General features: G+C 35.7%; 1 protein-coding gene and 1 non-coding gene across 2 annotated transcripts in view; both read left to right on the top strand.

The window, feature by feature from the left end:
- Pola1 (DNA polymerase alpha 1, catalytic subunit) overlaps nucleotides 1-20964 on the top strand; it is a 318138-nt gene that overhangs the window by 31900 nt on the left and 265274 nt on the right. Inside the window, exons 13-16 of the mRNA XM_052170245.1 lie at nucleotides 634-733; nucleotides 2634-2758; nucleotides 6225-6374; nucleotides 6753-6875. Of these exons, the coding sequence (XP_052026205.1) occupies nucleotides 634-733; nucleotides 2634-2758; nucleotides 6225-6374; nucleotides 6753-6875 (498 nt within the window). The remainder of the gene's footprint in view (nucleotides 1-633; nucleotides 734-2633; nucleotides 2759-6224; nucleotides 6375-6752; nucleotides 6876-20964) is intronic.
- Nucleotides 2017-2141, top strand: LOC127675898 (small Cajal body-specific RNA 24). Its single transcript, XR_007975579.1, has one exon. It is a non-coding gene; the product is annotated as a small Cajal body-specific RNA 24 (non-coding RNA).

Here is a 20964-nt window from a genome sequence, read left to right as displayed (position 1 = left end):
CTTGGGAGGTTAAGACAAGAGGATTGCTTTTGTATCATTAATATTAGAATAATGGGTTTAATAAAACTTCTTTATAATCCCAAACTTTATGTAATATGAAAACTTTTAATATCTATTGATTTCAATATAAAATTTTTCTTCTCCCCCCCACCCCGCTCTTTTTTTTTTTTTAAAAGACACAGTCTAATATAGCTCAGGCTGTCCTCTATGTCCTCTATCTTTTTATATAGCTGAGGATGCCCTTGAATTTATAATCCTCCTAGCTCTACCTTCCAAATATGGGATTACAGGTATGTGTCCTCACACCTGGTTTTATGTGGTACTGGTAATGGAAACCAGGTTGGTTTTGTAAGTTCCAGGCTAACCTATATCCTTAACACCCAAATGAAATTTTTAGGATTTCAGGAACATAGAAATATAGAAATCAGGAAACTGGTTATTTACTTAAGAAACTACCATGCTTGGTATTCATTTGGATCCATGAACAAGTATTATGATAATAATAATACTTTTTATTATTTATTATTTCCTGTAGGTAGGACCGCTAAAGTCAAAGTAAATATTTTTGTAACCCAGTATTATAATTCATTAACTAGTTGCTAGCTGGTGATGCTCTCTTTCCATTCAAAATAGGGAGATGAAGATGAGGAAATTGATGGGGATACCAATAAATACAAGAAAGGTCGTAAGAAAGCAGCTTATGCTGGAGGATTGGTTTTGGATCCTAAAGTTGGTAAGACCTTGTAGCAGATTGGTTTGCACTTGGTATTGACAGTGGTTCTCAACCTTCTTAATGCTGTGACCCTTTATTACAGTTCCACATGTGGTGACCCCCAACTCTAAGATTATTTTAGTTGCTTCCTCATAACTGTAATTTTGCCACTGGTATGAATCATGAGGTAAATATCTGTTTTCCAATGGTCTTAAGCGACCCCTGCAAAGGGGTCATTTGACCTCCAAAAGGGTTTCTACTCTTGACTTGAGATCCACTGTATTGAGAAATAACTTCAAATAGAGCTAGTTTTATCTTGGAGGTAAACAAACTTTATTGATGACTTTATTTTTTTCTTTTATGCATGTGAAGCCTAGTTTACCAAATGTGAATACAGTATGAATTTTTTTGCTGTTTGTCAATACAGCTTTACTTATATACCTTGAAATTTAAATTTCTTTTTTTTCTTTTTTTCTTTCTTTTTTTTTTTTTTGTGGTTTTTTTGAGACAGGGTTTCTCTGTGTAGTCCTTGCTGTCCTGGAACTCACTCTGTAGACCAGGCTGGCCTCAAACTCAGAAATCCGCCTGCCTCTGCCTCCCAAGTGCTGGGATTACAGGGGTGCGCCACCACGCCCAGCTGAAATTTAAATTTCTTATATTTCAATATATATGACTATATATATTACTTTTTTTCTAGCTATTTAGAAAACTCTTAGCTTATAGGTGATAGAGAAATACAGATTTGGTTTCAGTCCCTGCTCCAGTATATAGGCAGCTGTTTGTCATGTAGTAGAAGTACCTATTTTTCCTTCTTTATGTGAGAGTAATTTCAGTATTTTCCCCATACATGCCAGAGCTGGGTAATTTGGAAAGCAATGTTAAATCAAATAACCATTGAATTAAAATTTAGCAGGAGAGCACCTTTTCTTTGTTATCCAGAAGAGAAAGATGATTTGTGATATTTAGAGGTTTATCTTTATTTTTTCAGACCATCTTAGTTTCCAGCTGTGTATAGCTCAATAGTATAGTTATGCCTATGCACAGTTATGTGAATTTTATCAAGTAATACAGAAGACATTTTTTTAACAAAAGCAATTTCATTAGTTGCAATGAGGAGCGATACTTTTGGTGTTAGATATTGGTTTGGGTGCTGCCCATTTAATGTCTTTTAAGCTTAGTTTCCTTTTCTATGAAAAGGACATGATAGTATCTACCACAGAGGAGCAAAAGGAATAGGTTGGATTGTGTGGTATAGAGATGAGGAGTAAGCTACCAGTGCATGTTTGCAGTTCGTGCTGTTTTAGTGGACATTTATGGTGGCAGATTCTTCTTGAGTTAAAGATAATGTTTGATGAATGTCCTAGAGAAATATAGTAGCTTTCTGTTCATCCTTTTTAAGAAAGGGTGGATTGTACCTCTACTGACATTCATATCTTTTTCATGGCTGAACTTAAGCAGTTTTTGTATAGGCAAATGGGATGTTTTATTCCTTGAAGATCAGGTTGTAAAAGTATTAATTAATGAAAATACACCACACACACACACACACACACACTTGAGTTTTTATTTGTGTTGAGGTGGGAGAGTAGTGGGAAATAATGCTTAACTGTAGTTTAGGAAATGAACATAATATATTTTATAACAATTGACAAGGGAAGGTGCTGACACATAATAATGGGTGCTTTGGAACTGCTGGGGATCAGGCTGATGGTCTCTGGTTCCCAAGAAAGAGTCTTTCACCCTTTCTTTTGTGATTTCTGTTTTTAGTGTAATCTAAGTCATCTTATGATTTCTAGTTGACTTCTCATTTTACCTGCTTTACAACATGGGATGGTATATATTTCCTATATATGGTACTTCTAATGAGACATTTGAATGGCACTTTAGACTTTTTTGACATTATGCGGCTTTTTTTTTTCAGGTTTTTATGACAAGTTCATTTTGCTCCTGGATTTCAACAGCTTATATCCTTCCATCATTCAGGAATTTAACATTTGTTTTACAACAGTGCAAAGAGTTGCTTCAGAAGTGCAGAAAGCTACAGAGGTTTGTATTCAACCAGGGGCTCTTGAAATCAATGTTTAAAGAATTCCTTAAAGAAGGAAAAGAGCCAAAGGTGTCAGTACCATAGATTTTCTTCTTTCTTCTTACTGCATGTTTGTATACGTCTCTGCATGTGTATGTGTTTGTAGAAGCTGGCAACAATTATCTTCTCCTATCACCTTAAGTTTTGAGACAGGGTCTCTCACTGAACCTGCAGCTTGTCATTTTTGCTAGAGTGGCTGGCTAGTGAGCTCCTGGGATCTGCCTTTGTCTCCCATCTCTCCACTGGGGCAGTAGGGGTGTAGCACCATGTTAGCTTTACAAAATATTCATTATTTTTGTTTGTGTGCCAATGTAAATGTGCATGTGGAGGTTAGAGAACAACTTTCATGAGTTACCTCTTTTCATTTTGTGTTCTGGTAATCAAACTGAGGCTGTGAGGCTTCTACATGAAGAACATAGAACACCTGCTGGTGTCACAAACCTTTAATCTCAGCACTTGGGAGGCACAGGCAGGCAGATCTCTGAGTTAGAGACCAGCCTGGTCTGCTGAGTGAGTTCCAGGACAGCTAGGGCTACACACAAAATCCCTGTCTTAACTCCTCTCCCTCAAATAACTTTTACCTGCTGAATCATCTTGTTGGCCCTGTTCTTGTTCTTTTCCAAAGTTCTGGTGATATAAATTCAGGTAGGTCATCATGTTTGCTCAGTAAGCATTTTTACCCACTGAACTATCTCTCCAGCCCTAATTATGTACTTTCTTAGTCATCCAAAAGGAGGGCTGATAAAAAATAAACTTAAGACTGGGTCTGTATCTTTGTTACAGCGATGTAGGAACAATCCTACCAATCTACTTATAGTGTGCCATGATAGTTCTTAGTGTCTTCATAGTGTTTGTAAACCATTACTTCATTCTGCTTGATTATTCCACAGAAGCAAAACGTTTAGCTGCCACCTCTATCAAATTCCTTCATGGTCCTAGCTCTGTTTATCCATTAATCCTCTTTTTAAACTAAAGATTTGTATTTATTTGTTCCTTGGCACTTTCCTGGATGTATATGATGCATTGTTAACTCTTATCCTCACCCTATCTCCTTTCTTCCTATAAACCCTGCTTTCTACATTGATGTGTTTTTGTTTTGTTTTGCTTTGTTTTGTTTTGTGATCTATTGAGCTTAATCAAGGCCATGTATGTGACCTTGAGTTTGGAGCTTGGACCTGTCTATTGGAGCTTGGTTTTCACCAGAAGCCACCAATCTTTCTGACTCTATACAGTTGTCTGCTCTGGACAGTCTGTGTAATTTGAATCATGCAGTATGTGAATTTTGCATGTGTATGGCTTGTTTCACTTAGCATACTGTTTCATCTGTAGTTAGTTGTAGCTTCTTCTGTATTGCTAAGTAATTCTGTCTCAGTATAGGACCGTATTATTACTCATCACAGTTTATTTCTTTTACCCTATTGTCCTCTTCTTCCCTTTCTCTCTGCTCCCTCCACCCCTGACCCCATTTGCCTTCAGGTTCTGAATTTATCTACACTCTACTTTCAGCATGTCTGGATTTGTTCTTTTCAGTTCCAATTTCATATTCCCAGAAGAGAGTATCTGATGGACTTCCTTGACTTAGTCATCATCTCGTTCCATCCCTTCTGTCCACAGGGGTGGATTCACTTACTACAAATTTGTCTGCTAAGAGTGGACCTCTCTGAGGGACTAGAACATAATTTTAAAAAGAATTTATTGGAAAACAACCCCTAAATGTAGCAGCTGCTGTTGATGAATATTCTTTGGCTCTGTCCTGCTATTTTTCAAGTATAGTCACAGTTATCATTGTTCTTCCACAACTGATGCCCACCAATGTTTTGCCTATTTGAAATTTTCCTTTTGGGCTCTACGTATATCAGAGAGTGGAAAGACCCAAGAAGTCATTTTTAGCAATACTATACATGAGGTAATTTGTGCATTCTGTATTATTTGAAGGGGAACACTTAGTGTCACCCTGGAGGTGCTGTTAGGGCTTCAGATGAATTCTAAATGTCTTCACCCAAGAATCTATCAGTCCTCCCCCCCCCCCCCCCTTTTTTTTTTTTTTGGTTTTTTGGATTTGGTTTTTCTCGAGACAGGGTTTCTCTGTGTAGCCCTGGCCGTCCTGGAACTCACTCTGTAGACTAGGCTGGCCTCGAACTCAGAAATCCGCCTGCCTCTGCCTCCCAGAGTGCTGGGATTACAGAATTGCGCCACCACTGCCCGGCTCCCCCCACCCTTTTTTGAAGTATAGAATACACTTTAAGCCAGAGGAGTAGAGGCCAGCCATGAGCAAGTGGAAAGGGGGAGGGGAATAGGGAGGGGGGAGCTGGAAGAGAGGACAGCGAGAGCAAGAAGGCAAGAGCTCAGTTTACTTTTTATGTGACTTCTCTAGTTGCTGTAATACAGTGGAAGCTCTCTATATTAGGTTCGCTATCATCATGTTCTATATTGGAAAACAATAGGTCCCTATTAGTATTATGAATGTTCATTTTATGATATTGATCTTTATAAAATCAGGTACTTTGTAAAGGCTGTATCATCAAATGGCATTGACTTGACATGCTTTAAGCCAAAGGGTTTTTTTTTTTTTTTTAAATTTTGGATCTTTCAAAGGGTAACTGTGCCTGGCTGTTCTTTGCAGGTTGTTAATAGAATTAATGGAGGCTTGAGGAAAAAAGGCCTAATGCTTTCCCTGCTTTTTCCTGCTAAAAATTTTAATATAAGATGACTACTGATTGCCTTTCTAAAATGTTGCTATTCTTCTGGTGATTGCAAAGCAATTTATAGGTAAAAGGTACTCAATAAATGCTAAGGAATGTGTGCGTGTGTGTGTATGTGTGCACGCGCGCACGCATGCATATATATTTTAGGTTTTAGAAATGTCATGACCTATAAAACTTCTTTATTTTTAACAGTAATAGCATTTACAGTAGTAGTGAAACTGTAGCATTTTGTTTGGTTGTACAAATGCTATAAAACAAGAAATTAGATGCTGGTTCTTTTTTATTCAGTATTAGAAGTCTGTCTTAGCATTTGTATTTTAAAAACACTTTTCCCAGACATGTTGTTCCCCATTTGTGAACTCCATTATTTTACATGAAATTGAATGTGTAAGTAACAAGTGTGAGCAACAGTGACAGTGACACAAGCTGAGAGAATTGCGGGCAGGGGGATCAGTGGTTTATAACCACACAGACCTTTCTCTTGTTTGGTTTCTTTGTGGTTTCTGTTGTGGTTTTGGTTTTTGAGGCAGGGATTTACTCTGTAACCCATAGTGATCTGGACCTTGTTCTGTCTGCCTCAGCCTCCCTAGTGCTGAGGATATAGGTTGGTACCACCACACTTACTTAGATTAGTCCCTTTTGAAACTGCTCATATATTATTGATTTCCTCTTACAAGGAAGATTCATAATTTATTTGAAGTTTCTATTGTATGTTTTTCAGGATGAGGAACAAGAACAGATCCCTGAGTTGCCAGCTCCAAACTTAGATATGGGCATTTTGCCCAGAGAGATCCGGAAACTGGTAGAGCGGAGAAAACAAGTCAAACAGCTGATGAAACAGCAAGATTTAAATCCAGACCTTGTTCTTCAGGTCAGTCTTTTCTCTGCAAGGTGTTAGGAGACAGTTTCAGCATCTAACACTTGATTATTGAGGAGTAGGATAAATAGAATGGTGTGGGAAAGTGCATGTGCTTATTTTATTTTGGATAATATCCATTCAGAAGTGCTAGACTGCTTCAGAATGAAAGATTTCTTTAGCTGTAAGATCTTAGTAAGATCTTACAGAATCTTGGGAAATTATGGATTTGTATACTTGCTTCTAGGAGGGTAAGGCAACAAATTGAGTATTAAGTATCCCCAGCACCACCCAATATTGAGAATTTCTCCTCATTGTGATGTAAAAAGATATCCAATGTAATGTTTAAGCATCTCCAAGTATTGTATGTCTTTTGTCTTTGTTGGCCTGCAGTATGATATCCGACAGAAGGCTTTGAAGCTCACAGCGAATAGTATGTATGGTTGCCTAGGATTTTCGTACAGCAGATTTTATGCTAAACCACTGGCTGCCTTGGTGACATACAAAGGAAGGGAGGTAAATTGCAAAATAAAATTCACATCTGTTAATAAATGCTACAGTATGGGAGGGCTACATTTTTTACCTATTTTTTACAATTTCAAACATTTCTTCTTTAGAGTGAGTTTGGGACATATGCATTTGAATAAGAATTCATTTGTCAGTCCTGCCTCCCCCACCCCATGTGAGTGAGTGTGTGTGTGTATGTTTTTTAATAATTTTTTTAAAGATTTAATTATTTATTATATGTGAGTACACTGCACGCCAGAAGAGGGTGTCAGTTCTCCTTACAGATGGTTGTGAGCCACCATGTGGGTGCTGGGATTTGAACTCAGGACCTTTGGAAGAGCAGTCAATGCTCTTAACCACTGAGCCATTTCTACACACAGTTTTTGAATGTCTATATGCCAGGCTAGCTGTAGGCAATAAAGACTGAATGTGAAGTATTATGTAAAACTTCTGTTTGACTCAGACTGGTGGGGGAAGAAAGGTGAGAGAGGACAGAGGACCTGAGTGATGAGAGCATAGTTTGGGGAAACAACTGAATAAGTATAGAAATTCCTAGAATGATGTTAGACGTAAATGTTCTCCAGGTAATTAAGGTGGTGTTGACCTTAATTGTCTGGAGGCTAGCTTAGGCTTAGATTGGATTAGTTATGCTAACATAAGTGAGCTAATTTTTATGTGTTTAACTGATAGTTTAATGTGTAATGTGAGAGAAAGGTAGAAATTAGGAGAATAGCTAACAGAACCTTTTATTTTTACTAAGGGGGAAAACAGATAAAGAGTTCCAACTTTTATCTGTTCTCTTTGTGGGTAATAGATCTCTATGCATTTTCAACAGGTTTTGGGCATATGAGTTCACAATTCTAGGGCTGTGTCATGGCTGGGGTTGCATACTTACTTGAGGATGATAGACCAATTACCATTAAATAGTAACACTTTAAGTTCATCTACTTTAATGCTTTGTATAGAGGTTTTTATTTTGTAGTCTGTAAAAGTATGCTTATATTAAATATTGAATTCAGTCAAGTACATTAAGATATTGTTTTCTTTTAGTGAAATTAAGGCAACTTAATTATAAATATAGTATACAGTGGTAATACTGGTTGTCTGTACTCAGAAAACTCTAGAGTGATGTTTGGCATGCTGTTGTATAGGCCAAATCTAACCTGTTACTGTGTTATATAACTGAGGTTTTATTGAAGTAGAGCCAAACTTGTTCACTTATATTGTAGACTTGGGTAGTCTGGATAAAGTGTTATGTGGCCTACAAAGGTACACTTGGCACTTTCAGGAAAATGTTGGCTTTAGCAGCTCTGTCTAGCAGAACTTTTTTTGTTATTTGTTTGTTTGTTTTTTTTTTTTTTTTGGATTTGTTTTTTTTTCCAGACAGGGTTTCTTTGTATAGCTCTGGCTGTCTTGAACCTCACTCTGTAGATCAGACTGAATTCAGAAATCTGCCTGCCTCTGCCTCCCAGAGTGCTGGGATTACAAGTGTGCTCCACCACCACCTGGTTTAGTAGAAATTTTAAGAAGTGATTTTTATCTACACTATTCTATATGCAATAGCCTCTTGCCACAAGTGGTTGGGGAACACTTCATAATTTGGTTATTGTGATTAGATGAGGTGCTTGGTTTTTAGATTCATTTAATCTTAATTAATGAATTTAAATTTGAATGGATAACATGTGGAGAGTGACTATTGTGTTCTCCAGTATACATCTACTTGTGACATGAAACAAATGTCATATTTCAAGTCACTTTTCTCTTGCAGCCTTACTTCAGATATGTGGCTTAGAACACAGAAGGGCAGTACATGTATTGAATAAAGATGGTGTGTTAAGAGCTGTTTTGTGCATTATCATATCAAAACTACTCAAGAGTCCTTTGTAGTAGTGTTCTGCTTTGTAGATGAGGAAGCTAAGGTTCAAGGGGGTAAAGGAGAACAAGGGGGTAAAGGAGAACAAGCGGCTATGTGAACTGAACCTGTGGCTTCCTGATTGTAAGTCTTTACTGCATTAGGGTTTGCCATTAGAGAATGGCTTTCCATGTGCAGTTCTGCTTTATAATCTACCTTGTTACTAGACAGTCATCATTTTCAATACACGGCATGGACCCTATTTTTTTTTTTTTTTACATGAGAAATATATAGATGATTTAGGGGCTAGTTGAAGTAAGATAAAGATGTTGTCAGATTCTTAGGCTAACTTTACTTCGAAATTATTTAAATTTTCTTTCTATATATATATATCCTGTGGGTTCTGATAGAATACCATCTAATTTTTGTATTAGGAAATGCATTCACTCTGCCCCAACTGGGTGATAATGCATAGGTTGACTCTTGAGATTGGATCAAGGTTACTCTTAAGTTTCTCGCGAAAGGCAATAGTTGACAATTTACTCCCTTTCAGAGTGCCTCTTGCTGTTGAGAAATCCCTGTTGTTACATTTTCTACATTGGCTTAGAAATCCACAAGCTTAAAAGGGCACCGTTGATAATGATAAGCCTCAAATTTGTCCAATGATCTCTCCTACTTTCCTAATCTGTTATATTTTAAGGGTAGTATTTTTCTTTTCACTGGATTTTTTAATAGGGAATTAAAAGTCAAGTTTTACTTTTTGTTGATCAACATGCAACAGAACTAAGCTAAATTTTTACCTTTTTTAAAATAAAATATAGTGATAATATATCTTAAGTAAAATATAAAGCCTCCCTTTTCAGTTCATTAAAAAGAATTTCAGGCAAATCTAGAATTATGTGATTCACGTTCATAGTTTCTGCTTTCCTCCTTTTTCATGTGTTCCTTTCTGTACACAATACCTTCTATTGTGTTGGAATTATATCTTTAATGTGAAGTTAATGAGAAGCAATAAGTATATAGTATACCTGCTTTCCTCAACTCTTATTCTGGAAGCTCCAAAGAACTCTATAGAAGTTATTTATTAAAATAAAAATTATTGCTAAAGCTTTGGTGGTAATATTACTAACAATGACAGGTGATGGGTAGTCTAGAGGTATTCTCTGGTTTTACTATCATTTTCCTATATATTTTGAAGTCTGTCATTTTTAAAGATTTTTATTGTTGTTTTGAGATAGTGTATGACCATATATCACAGGTTGACCTTGAAGCCAAGCCCCATTATGTTTTCTAATTGCAAGCATATACCTGTCAAGCACTTTTTAAATACTAAAAGGTAGGAAGGATGAAGTTGAGATTTTGGAATACTTTTGCAACTTACGAAACTGTTGTTTTGCTCCTAAGGTGTTATAGACAAAATAATACAGTAGCCTGAAGATCTTAAAAGTTTTTTTGCATTTAACCTTCCTATTTAAATTAAATTTCAAGTAGAAATGAGAAGCAAACCTGCTAACATGTCTTTGTTTTTCATTTGGATGTAGATAAATGCACAATTCGGGGAGGCATGAAATTTTGCATTTTGGTATGGTCTTAAAGTCTTCCTTCCCTTTTTATTTTTAAGTAGACTTTGTACGTGCTTAGTTGCTTACTTTTGTTGGGATTATGCAGATTTGGCTCTGGTGACCTAATAATTTCTGCAAGCAAATGTATTATGGCTGTTCGAATACTCAAGTAATTAATAATTGTACTCTTGAAAAACAGATTTATAATAAAAGTAAAAATATGTCAAATGGGAATCAATATTGCCTTTTCACAGGTGTGATCTTTCCCTACTTAATGCTTCAACTATTCCATAATGTTAATCGACTGAGAATAGAGGGATGAGCTGCAGTTGAGGGAATCTTATGCAGGGACCTCACAGTATGGAAGTTATTTCAAAATAATTGAGCATTTCCAGAGAAGAAATAGAGAAACTTCGTTTACAGACACTTTTAGAAGCAAATCTGTAACAATACCAGTTGTAATTGCTTTTATTACCAATGTGTGTGTGAAGAGGCATAAAAACGAAATTGGGTAAGACTTCCTGGATAACAGTGGGCACAAATATTTAGACTATGAAGACAAGTATCAAATTTCAAGTGTATGGTGTAGTAATTGAAGTGATTATTCACTAGATGGCGATAGACACCCTAAGATCATTAATCAATTAGGGATTTTATTCTGTGAACAATTATGTGAAGACCATTTAGTGACTTAAATGTTTATATTTTAGATTTTTACCAACTTTGAAAATACTAAATAAAGGTTAAAATGGTCTAAAGGATTGTAATCATGTAATAGGTTTAGTGTTTAAAGTGATAATTTTTTGCCTTGTAAGTTTTATTGATGAGAACAATCATTTAATTTATCTTAGTAAGTGAATTCTTCCATTGAGTGGATAAATCATATCTCTGGTCATGGAGACATATAACTTTCTTAGTCATAGTACCACAGGCAAGTCTAAAGAAAATTCGAAATGATTTTTGTATGTGATTTTTGCCTCTTTGAATATGATTTTGTAAAATTTGTGAAATTTAACATCTTTTAATGATTTCTAAGTATACTTCTCATTGTTACATAATAGTGATAGTTGTCCTTATGAAATAAGTAGTGCTTACTGAATTATTATTTCCTTGTTTCTACCTTTATTATTTCTGTATTCTTGAAGAAACAATTTTTGGTTTGGATTTTTGTTTGCAATTTCAAGTGCAATATTCAGGAGTAGACCATGCATTTTCATTTTACTGTCCTGTAGGCTGAAGTGAGTCATTGTCAGCCTGTTTTTGCACCAGTTGTAGATGTGGTTTTCAGTTGTTTTCAGAACTGAAATTTGTTCATTTTAGAAAATGCATCTAAATCATTGCATGCAATCATTACTATCTAGGCTCAGCTTTCTGAGCTTCTCTTGGCGATGAAGTAATGCTAGTGAGGAGTCCTTGGGAATGGCACTGGCTGAAGGCTCATGTGATGAAAGAGGACCTTTAAATTATTAAGTATCATCTGGCTTTACTTTGAAATAAATGGGTATCTCAGTTTTCCAGTATTTTTCATGAAATACAGCCTAGTTTTGTTTTAGTTTAGAACAAAACATGAAAATGGCTAGAGTCACTCCTCTCTTCCCTTTTCTTCAGTGGTAATTATCTTGTTGTTTTTCCCCCCTCACCTGTCTTCTCCATTTTATAATATACAAGTCTGTGTGTGTGTGTGTGTGTGTGTGTGTGTGTATGTGTGTCCATTTTCATATTTGCTATATTGAATGTTTTTCTTGCTATGCTTATTTTACAGTTTGAAAAGAAGCATTGGGACAAATTTTGCTCTCTATATCGCAATTTAAATACATCCCTTTGATACATTTTTAGATTTTACTTATTTTTGTTAAGTATTCTATAACATTTTAGTGAGTGAATATGTCTGAGTACATTTTTGTTCTCTCATTTTCCTCCTCCTCCTTTTTGATACTTTTTCTTTTTATTGAAAATAGCTTTCCATCACATTATACATATATATCTCCAGACTATAGTTGGCCTTCCCTTTTCTCCCAGTTTCTTCCCACTTCCCTTTCCATCCAGATTCCCTGTTTCTGTCTCTCATTAGAAAACAAGCAAGTTTTTAAGGTAATATAATATAATATAACAAAAAACTAACATACCCAAATAGAACAAAACAGAGGGAAGAGAGCACAGGAAATGGGTATAGACATAAAGACCTTGTTTACATACTCAGGAGCTCATGAAAACACTAAACTGGAAGCAAAGGAACGGGGTGGGGGGTATAAAAAGGAAAAGCGCTGAACCCAGGTATCCCTCAACAGAAGAGTGGATGCAAAAAATGTGGTATATATACACAATGGAGTACTATTCAGCCATTAGAAACAATGAATTCATGAAATTCTTAGGCAAATGGATGGAGCTAGAAAACATCATACTAAGTGAGGTAACCCAGACTCAAAAGGTGAATCATGGTATGTACTCACTAATAAGTGGATATTAACCTACAAAACTGGAATACCCAAAACATAATCCACACATCATATGAGGTACAAGAAGAAAGGAAGAGTGGCCCCTTGTTCTGGAAAGACTCAGTGAAGCAGTATTCAGCAAAACCAGAACGGGGAAGTGGGAAGGGGTGGGTGGGAGGACAGGGGGAGAGAAGGGAGCTTACGGGACTTTTGGGGAGTGGGGGGGCTAGGAAAGGGGAAATCATTTGAAATGTAAATAAAAAATATATCGAATAAAAAAAAGGAAAAAAAAAGGAAAAAAAAAAAAAAGGAAAAGCGCTGATGTGATATTATAAGACAAGGAACCTCCAAAGATGCCACTGAGTTTATTCTCTGTTGGTTATCTATTCTATTTACCTTTCCTAGGGAGACCCATTTCTGTCCCCCACCATGCTCAGTCCCTTAATCTCTAACTAACTTTGTAGTTCTAGAGATTGTTACTTGGTTATCACTGACATATCAGCTAATATCCTCATGTAAGTGGATATATGTGTCATATTAGTTTGTCTGGGTCTGAGTTACCTTACTCAGGTTGATTTTTTTTTTCTATCTTCATCCATTTACCTGAAAGTTTCTTCCATAATATGTGTATATACACATACACACATACATACATACATACATACACACACACACACACACACACACACACATATATATACATATATATATATATATATAAAATGGCTGAGTAATACTTCATTGTGTAAATATATCATTTTCTTTATCCATTCTTTTGTTGAGGGACATCTAGATTATTTCTAATGGCTGGTCTGTTATGAACAGAGCAGCAGTGAGAGAATGGACAACCTTGTCTTTCTGATTTTAGTGGAAATGCTTTGAGTTTCTCTTCCTCTAAGTGGATGTTTACTGTAGGATTGCTGTTAACTTCATTTATTATGTTGCAGTATGCCCATTGTATCTCTAATCTCTCCAGGACTTTTATTTTTAAAGAGTGTTGGTTTTCTCAAAGGCCTCCACTCCACGTTTTTGAGTCGGATCTTTCATTGTAGGCTGTACTTGTGAATCAACCTAGACTGAGTCTCTTCTGCTTCTGCTTTTTTGTTACTGGGATTAAAGGTGTGTCAGTATTTTAGCTTTACCCATTATTTTAAATTGCCATGTTCTCATTTTTTTTCTGTTAAAAATAGGTTATACTAGATAATGTGTTAGATTTAATTTCCTATAACAAGCTAAAATTTTCTGTCAAATAGCTAACTTTGTTCATATCTTTGACAAGAGCCATAGCATATAGTTCCTTCTCAGTTACAGATTCAGATAGTAATCTTGAGATTGATAGTTTTTACTGAAGCTTCTTGTTATATAATTTTGACTCTGAAACTTGTCTATTTTTGAAGGATTTTTCACTTACAATGTATTTGTAAATATACTTAAGTATATCTTATAATTTGGGTATTTGTTCATTTTGTTTTTGTTTTGTCAATGGTTGTCTCTGTGTAGCCCACACTGCTTCATAGTTATTTTATTTACCCTGGCTATCTTGAAATTGCTATCTTCTTACCTCAGCCTCCCAAACACCACAATTACCGACTTGAGCCACCATACTTGGGTCAGAACTTTAATGAGTAAAAATGTTATCATGTTGTAATTTTAATTCTTATTTTCTTAATTAGGAGTTGAATCAATTTTCTTTTCAAATTTATTAAGTCATCTATTTTTGTCGATGGCCTGCATGGACATCCATGTCTTATTTTATAGCATTGCAGGCCTCTTATTGTTTTATGGTTATTTAAAAATGGAATCATTTTGGTTATTTGTATTAAAATAGCATGTTTGAGTTTGGCTTGTTCTTTCAGTTTATTTTATGTTCCTTCATTATGAAGAAATGTCTATATTTTACACTAAATATTTGATATTTTTCTCTCTGTCAGACTAGTCTTATTCTGAAAATATATTTTTTTTCCGTTGAGCCATATTGTCCTATTTTATTCTAAATAAAATCTTGGCTTTTCTTATTTAGGTCTTTAGTTTTACTGGAGATTTCTTTGAGGAGCAATAAAACTTAGTATTCTAATCATTTTTGTCTTATTTGCGTCTCTGTGGATCTGTTGAATATGTTTCTCTATTCCAAGGATTGGCAGACTGTTACCTATCATCTATTTTTCTTTAAATAAAGTTTTGATGCAGCAGTCATGCCCATTTGTCTTTGACTGTATTCATATCAAACTTTGGAGTTGAGTAGATACTACAAAACCTAAACTATATATTATTTATTGCTTTGGAGAATAATTTTGCTATCTTTTATGGCAAAAGATAATTATTGTATGATATAAGAGTGACTTATTTCAAGCATTTTTGGGTATGATTGTTAAAATATGGAAAATTGTATTGAATGTATTAAAAAGAAAGGATAATAGTCTTTTTGTCATTAGAAATTATAAAAGCCTTACTATTTTTTTTTCTAGTGGCCATATGAAAAGTTCTAAAGTAGAGCAAAAGGCAGGTTTGTGAATCCTGAAATTTCACAAAAATATTTTGTATCTGTGTATATATTTTTTTCCAAGAAAGCGCGGACCATTTAAGAGATTTTCAAAGAATGCTTTGATGCGAAAATGAGAAAGAATTCTAAGTTCTTTTTATTTGTTTCTTCCCTATTTAAATATAGGTAGCTTGAAATGAAACTATAGCCTTAGAAATGTATGCTTTTGTTACCTAAAATATGGCAGAGTCAAGCATCTTCTTTTCTAGAGCAGATTTCACAAAAATCATATTTGGTAGGAACAATTCTTACTCTGTCTTTAGAATTCTCATAGCCACTAAGACTCCTTTTGACATTTTTGTTAACATTTTAACTTTTTTTTAAAGAAAAATTTATTTTTTTATATATGAGTGCACTGCCGCTGACTTCAGACACACCAGAAGAAGGAATCAATCAGATTGATTCAATTACAGATGATTGTGAGCCACCATGTGGTTTCTGGGAATTGAACTCAGGACCTCTGGAAGAGCAGTCAGTGCTCTTAACTGCTGAGCCATTCTCCAGTCCCCAATATTTTAACTTTTAATAAGATTTACTTGTAATTTTGTGTGTGTTTTTGCGTGTGTATGTGTGTGTGCCTGCTTGCACACATGCATGCACAAGTGGCCACAGAAGCAAGAGTCAGCAGTTCTCCCTGGAGTTATAGGCAGTTGCAAGTCATCTGAGGTGGGTACTGGGAAGGTAACTGAGGTCCTCTTCAAGAACAGTATACACTTTCAACTGCTGAGCCATGTCTCCGGTTCTCCCTTTATTTTATTTTTATTTTGGGATAATCTTATCTGTAGCACATACTAATCTGAGAGTTGATGCCTATCTCTGGTTCTCTTAAGAGTTTAGAGGCCTCCAGCTCTGCCTTTTCAGTGTTAAGTATTAACAGGTATGTGGTATTATACCTAGTCCTTGATCTAAAAACAAAATAAAACAATACCTAGGTAGTTTTTGAGGGCTTTTTGAGGGCTAAAAGAACTTTTTGAGGGCTAAAATGATGATTTAGTGTAATTTTGCAGCTATAGTTCATGTGAAAAAAATTGTATCTTTTAGTTGATTATAGGTTACTCATCATGTATGAAGTCTATATTATAAAACTTAAAGCCAGAGAAACTTTTTAATGGCATATTTGAGGGATGTTTGAGTTTGAAGTTTTTTTTGCAATTTCCAGAATTTATAATGTACATTATTGGGCTTTATTTATTTGTATTCTACTAACTCTGAATTCATAATTTGTGGTAATTTATATGAAATGAGGTGTAAGTCTTCTTAGCATAAACTTAATAGTTGTTTTTAGAGTCTAGGTTCTTATGTACAGTTAAATTGTATAGAAATAATTCCCTGCCATCAAATAAGTGACATTTTAACTGCAGATCATATGTATTGTTATATTGTACTAAACATCTTGATTTGCTTGTCCACTTGCTCTGTCTTTTCTAAAAATTGGTGAAAGTAATGCTGCTAAATATCAGGTTGAGAAGAGGAAGCTCTGCTTTGGAAACACCCCATAAGAGGCTAGTCCAGGTTATGGCAACTTAGATTGTGAATAATTGGTGACAAAAAGTTAGATGTTTCTGTCTGTAGTTATACTTCAGTCTATGTTGTATATGCAAGACCCTTTATTCCCCATAATTGCAAACCAAACCAAACCAGTGTATTTTCATATAAGCTTATTGTAATAAACAGCATACATTTATAAATATAGGTGGATATGGAGGTTACAGCTTTTATGTAGTCTAGATATTTAAGCCTATTTTGAGTTTATAAGAATAGCCATTATACTCTGTACAAGCCTGTATATCAGTCTCTGATATAACACAATATTACATTTATAGAAGTAAATATGTTACACTTAGGACTAATTCGAAATGATCCCTATGATATAAAATAATAGCCAAAAAAGAAACAAAAAATTGAGTTTTGATTACAGATGCAGCATAATCTGGTTAATGAAAGTTAAATATCAGTACCTCTAGTTATCCATTTACTTTAAAGGTACTAGTTTAAGAGATCATAAAGCTGGGTGACATTAGAGGTACCTGGCAAGATAAAGACTGGCTCAAGCCTTACTTGACTGAGGTCATCTTGTGAAATAGATCTGCGTTTGTGAGTATAAGAGAAGGTTTCATCAGGGAAGCACTTAAGTACCCTCTTATTTATTTCTTTTGCATTTACTTAAGTTTTTCATGACTGCTACCTACTCGTCTGACCTCAGCTTTGAAGAATTCAAGCGTGGGCCCATATGCCTGTATATTTGTCAGAGAGAGAGGATCCCCCTACCATTGCTACCTGGCTTCATTATATTAATGCGTGGCCCTAGCATTGTCATTGTGGGTTGGCATCTCCATGCTTTTGGGGTCATTTGCCAGATCATTTTCAAAGATTTGTCTATTCTCAGTCTAAACTTGTGCCCTTTTCCATTTATATACTGAATTTTCTATTATTTTCACTCTACATGTGTTTGTAGAAGTGCTATGTATTCCCATGTCTCATGCAATGATCTTTGTTTGCCCTCACTCTGAGGTCATGCTCATCTATGTGTTTTTGCAAGTATAAACAGGTGGATATGGAGGATACAGGTTTTTGTAGTCTAGATATTTAAGCCTATTTTGAGTTTATAAGAATAGCCAGGCTGGGTAGTGGTGGCACATGCCTTTAATCCCAGCGCTTGGAAGGGAGACAGATTTCTGAGTTCGAGGACAGCCTGGTCTACAGAGTGAGTTCCAAGACAGCCAGGGCAACACAGAAACCCTGCCTCGAACAAACAAAACAAAAGAATAGCCAGGATACTCTGTATAAGAAAATGGGTACCTTGTACATTTGTAGGAGGCACAAATGGAATATTTTTCTTTGATATTTTGCCCTTTGAATTACAAAAACCATTGGGAATGTGGATAAGGGTAAGAGAGAAATTGTATCAGATTGACTGTCATTGTCACTGATCTCTAAGATTAAGTTTCATTACATTGACTCAAATCACATAGACCATGACCTTGGAAATCTTTTCCTTTCTTCTACAAGCTTCTTTAGAATGAATGACTCTGTTAACGTAAATTCGTTCCATTTTCTGCATATGTGAACATTTTTTATCAGCCTATTTTGGTATATGTTTCTTTTTTTATAAGCTGTGTGTTATTTGACAGGTGTTCTAAAGCTCCTTTGGCAGCAAACCAAGATGACAGAGCAGTAATGATTTCGAAAGTGCTATTCCCTCCTTGTTAAAAGACAAAAAGGAAAGCTTGAAGTATTAACTATTGTTCACCAATAGCATGGAACCTGGTGTAGTGTTTAATTGTCTGTTTCTATAGTCTGTCTTTACTGGTTATTTCCTGAGTAATACCACTTTTAAGAAAAGAGGGAGTGAGTGACATGCAACATTTTCCTCTCCCATACCCCCTCTTCTTTTCACAAATTGTGATTATTTCAATTAAAGTAAAAAGATTTGTAAAAATCCAAAGCATTGACGTATTCTTCATTATAACCTTTTCTTTCCTTATCTGTCATATACAATTTATGGATGACAGGGCAATACCCAATAACCTTGACAGTGCAATACCTAATAACCTTGACGATTTCCCCTCACCCACCCCCAAATGAGTCAGAGGCCAGGGTGTGTTTGCATCTGTAATGTACAGGATAGTACTACACTTTGTCCTTCAGCTACACAGAGTATGTTTATTACTAAGTGTAAGAACCTATTTTTTGGCATTGTACTGTCTGGTGACATTAACTGCTTTTCACAACAGTATAATCAGGCTCATTAAAGGTACCTCCATGTTAAGTTTATTGTGCTTATAACTCAGGACTGACTGGTCAACTGAGCAGACACTTATTTTACTGGGCAATATTAGCCTTGTGTTGTTTTGCCAGATCATGAAAAGTGTGTTAAATTACAATGAACTGAGCTTGGTAAGTTGGGACTTTTAGAAAGCATGATAGTAGTGTATTTGTATATGGCGTGCGTGCGTGCGTGCGTGCTTAGAAAGCATGATAGTAGTGTATTTGTATATGGCGTGCGTGCGTGCGTGCGTGCGTGCGTGCGTGTGTGTGTGTGTGTGTGTGTGTGTGTTGGTTTGATTTTAACCCAGAGATTCCTGGTGTCATTATAGTCATTCTTTTTGAGATCTTATACTTTGAGATTTAGTGCTAGCATTGAACTATACAGCTGTCCTTGTTTCCTTTTTTACTACTTTTTTTGGTTTAATTGGCTTGTATCCTCTTTAAACTTGAATGTATTAGAGTCTCAAAATATAAAATTTTCCTTTGAAAATCTCCTCCCTTTCGATAAAGCAATATGAAGTAGACTATAACAGTAAAGTAAATCCCTGTTCATATTTTTTTTTTTTTTTGGTTTTTTGGATTTGGTTTTTTTCGAGACAGGGTTTCTCTGTGTAGCCCTGGCTATCCTGGAACTCACTCTGTAGACCAGGCTGGCCTCGAACTCAGAAATCCGCCTGCCTCTGTCCCCCAGAGTGCTGGGATTACAGGCGCGAGCCACCACCGCCCGGCCCCTATTCATATTTTTAAAAGAACAGCAAAGCACAAGTGATTTCTAGAAATGGCTTATTTGCCATCTTTGGAATTCTCACTTTATATGGGTTAGTGACTACCTATTTTTATTGGCTTTTTTTACAGTTAAAAAAAGGTTTTCCTTTTGAGTCTAGTGATGGAATTTATTTGCCTTAATGCTAAATGTTGACCGGGGATGGGAATGGATCAAAGATATTGAATTTCTTTCATAGGTTGAAGTTTCAGACATTTGTCTATATTTATTTCAGGGCCCTTTTGCCCTGCCAACATAGAAGCAGCTACATTTCCGTGTAGGAGGGTGGTGTGTTTTCCTCTGGAAGAGTGTAATAGTTGGGGAGAGGACTATGCTCATAGGCTATTAATAATGCATATTGTTCATATTTCTAAGCCTGCTCCCCAGTGTAGGGTACAAGTTCTATTTCCATTGCATTTTGTGGCATGATACAATAGACAGCTGGTAATTTCATCACAGAAAAAAATCTTGATATTTCTTCTTCAGTGGTGTTCTGGTTGGGAAAACAAAATAACTTGTTTTCAGAAGGGGGACTTAGAGTGGATATTCTTAATTCTGTTGCTCATTCTTGTCTCATAGCCAGAAATTCTTGAAGTAATTTTTGCTGAATATGTACCATGGGTGAAGTGGAGACAAATGACATTGTTTATGACCCACGGGCATGAGATGAAAATTCAGTAAAACTAGAGCAAGGGCTTAGGAGGCTAGACACATGATTATCTTCTGATAAACAAGAGGATGATCTTGTTTATTTGTGTAGACACACAAATCCAAACAGAAATGCCCCCCAAAACACTTTGGAATAGACATCTAGGATACTTGCTGGTTTGCATGTTGTGACTTTGAGCAGGAGATTTCAGTCTCTTGTCAGTGGATGATAGGTGTGGATGATCATTTCATAGTAGGCTGTTCATACAAAATATTTTATCTTAGTGTACTTCAGTGTCCTGTGTACACTGGTGCTGGTGTTGGAGAGACAGTGGTAAGTTTGAAGTATTCAAGATCTTGTCCTCAGGTAATTTTTGTTATGGTGGGTGAGAGCCATCAGTCAGTCAAATGAACATCTATGCCACACTGAAGAAAATAATTGCAAAGAAAAGGAATATAAATGCTGATAGCAATGGCTCTTTTTTGTTTGTTTGTTTGTTTGTTTTTGTTTTCTCCAGACAGTGTTTCTCT

This window comes from Apodemus sylvaticus, chromosome X, assembly GCF_947179515.1.
Source record: "Apodemus sylvaticus chromosome X, mApoSyl1.1, whole genome shotgun sequence".
NCBI lineage: Eukaryota > Metazoa > Chordata > Mammalia > Rodentia > Muridae > Apodemus > Apodemus sylvaticus.
Note: the sequence above shows the minus strand (reverse complement) of the source record. Positions and strands in the feature narration are given on the sequence as shown.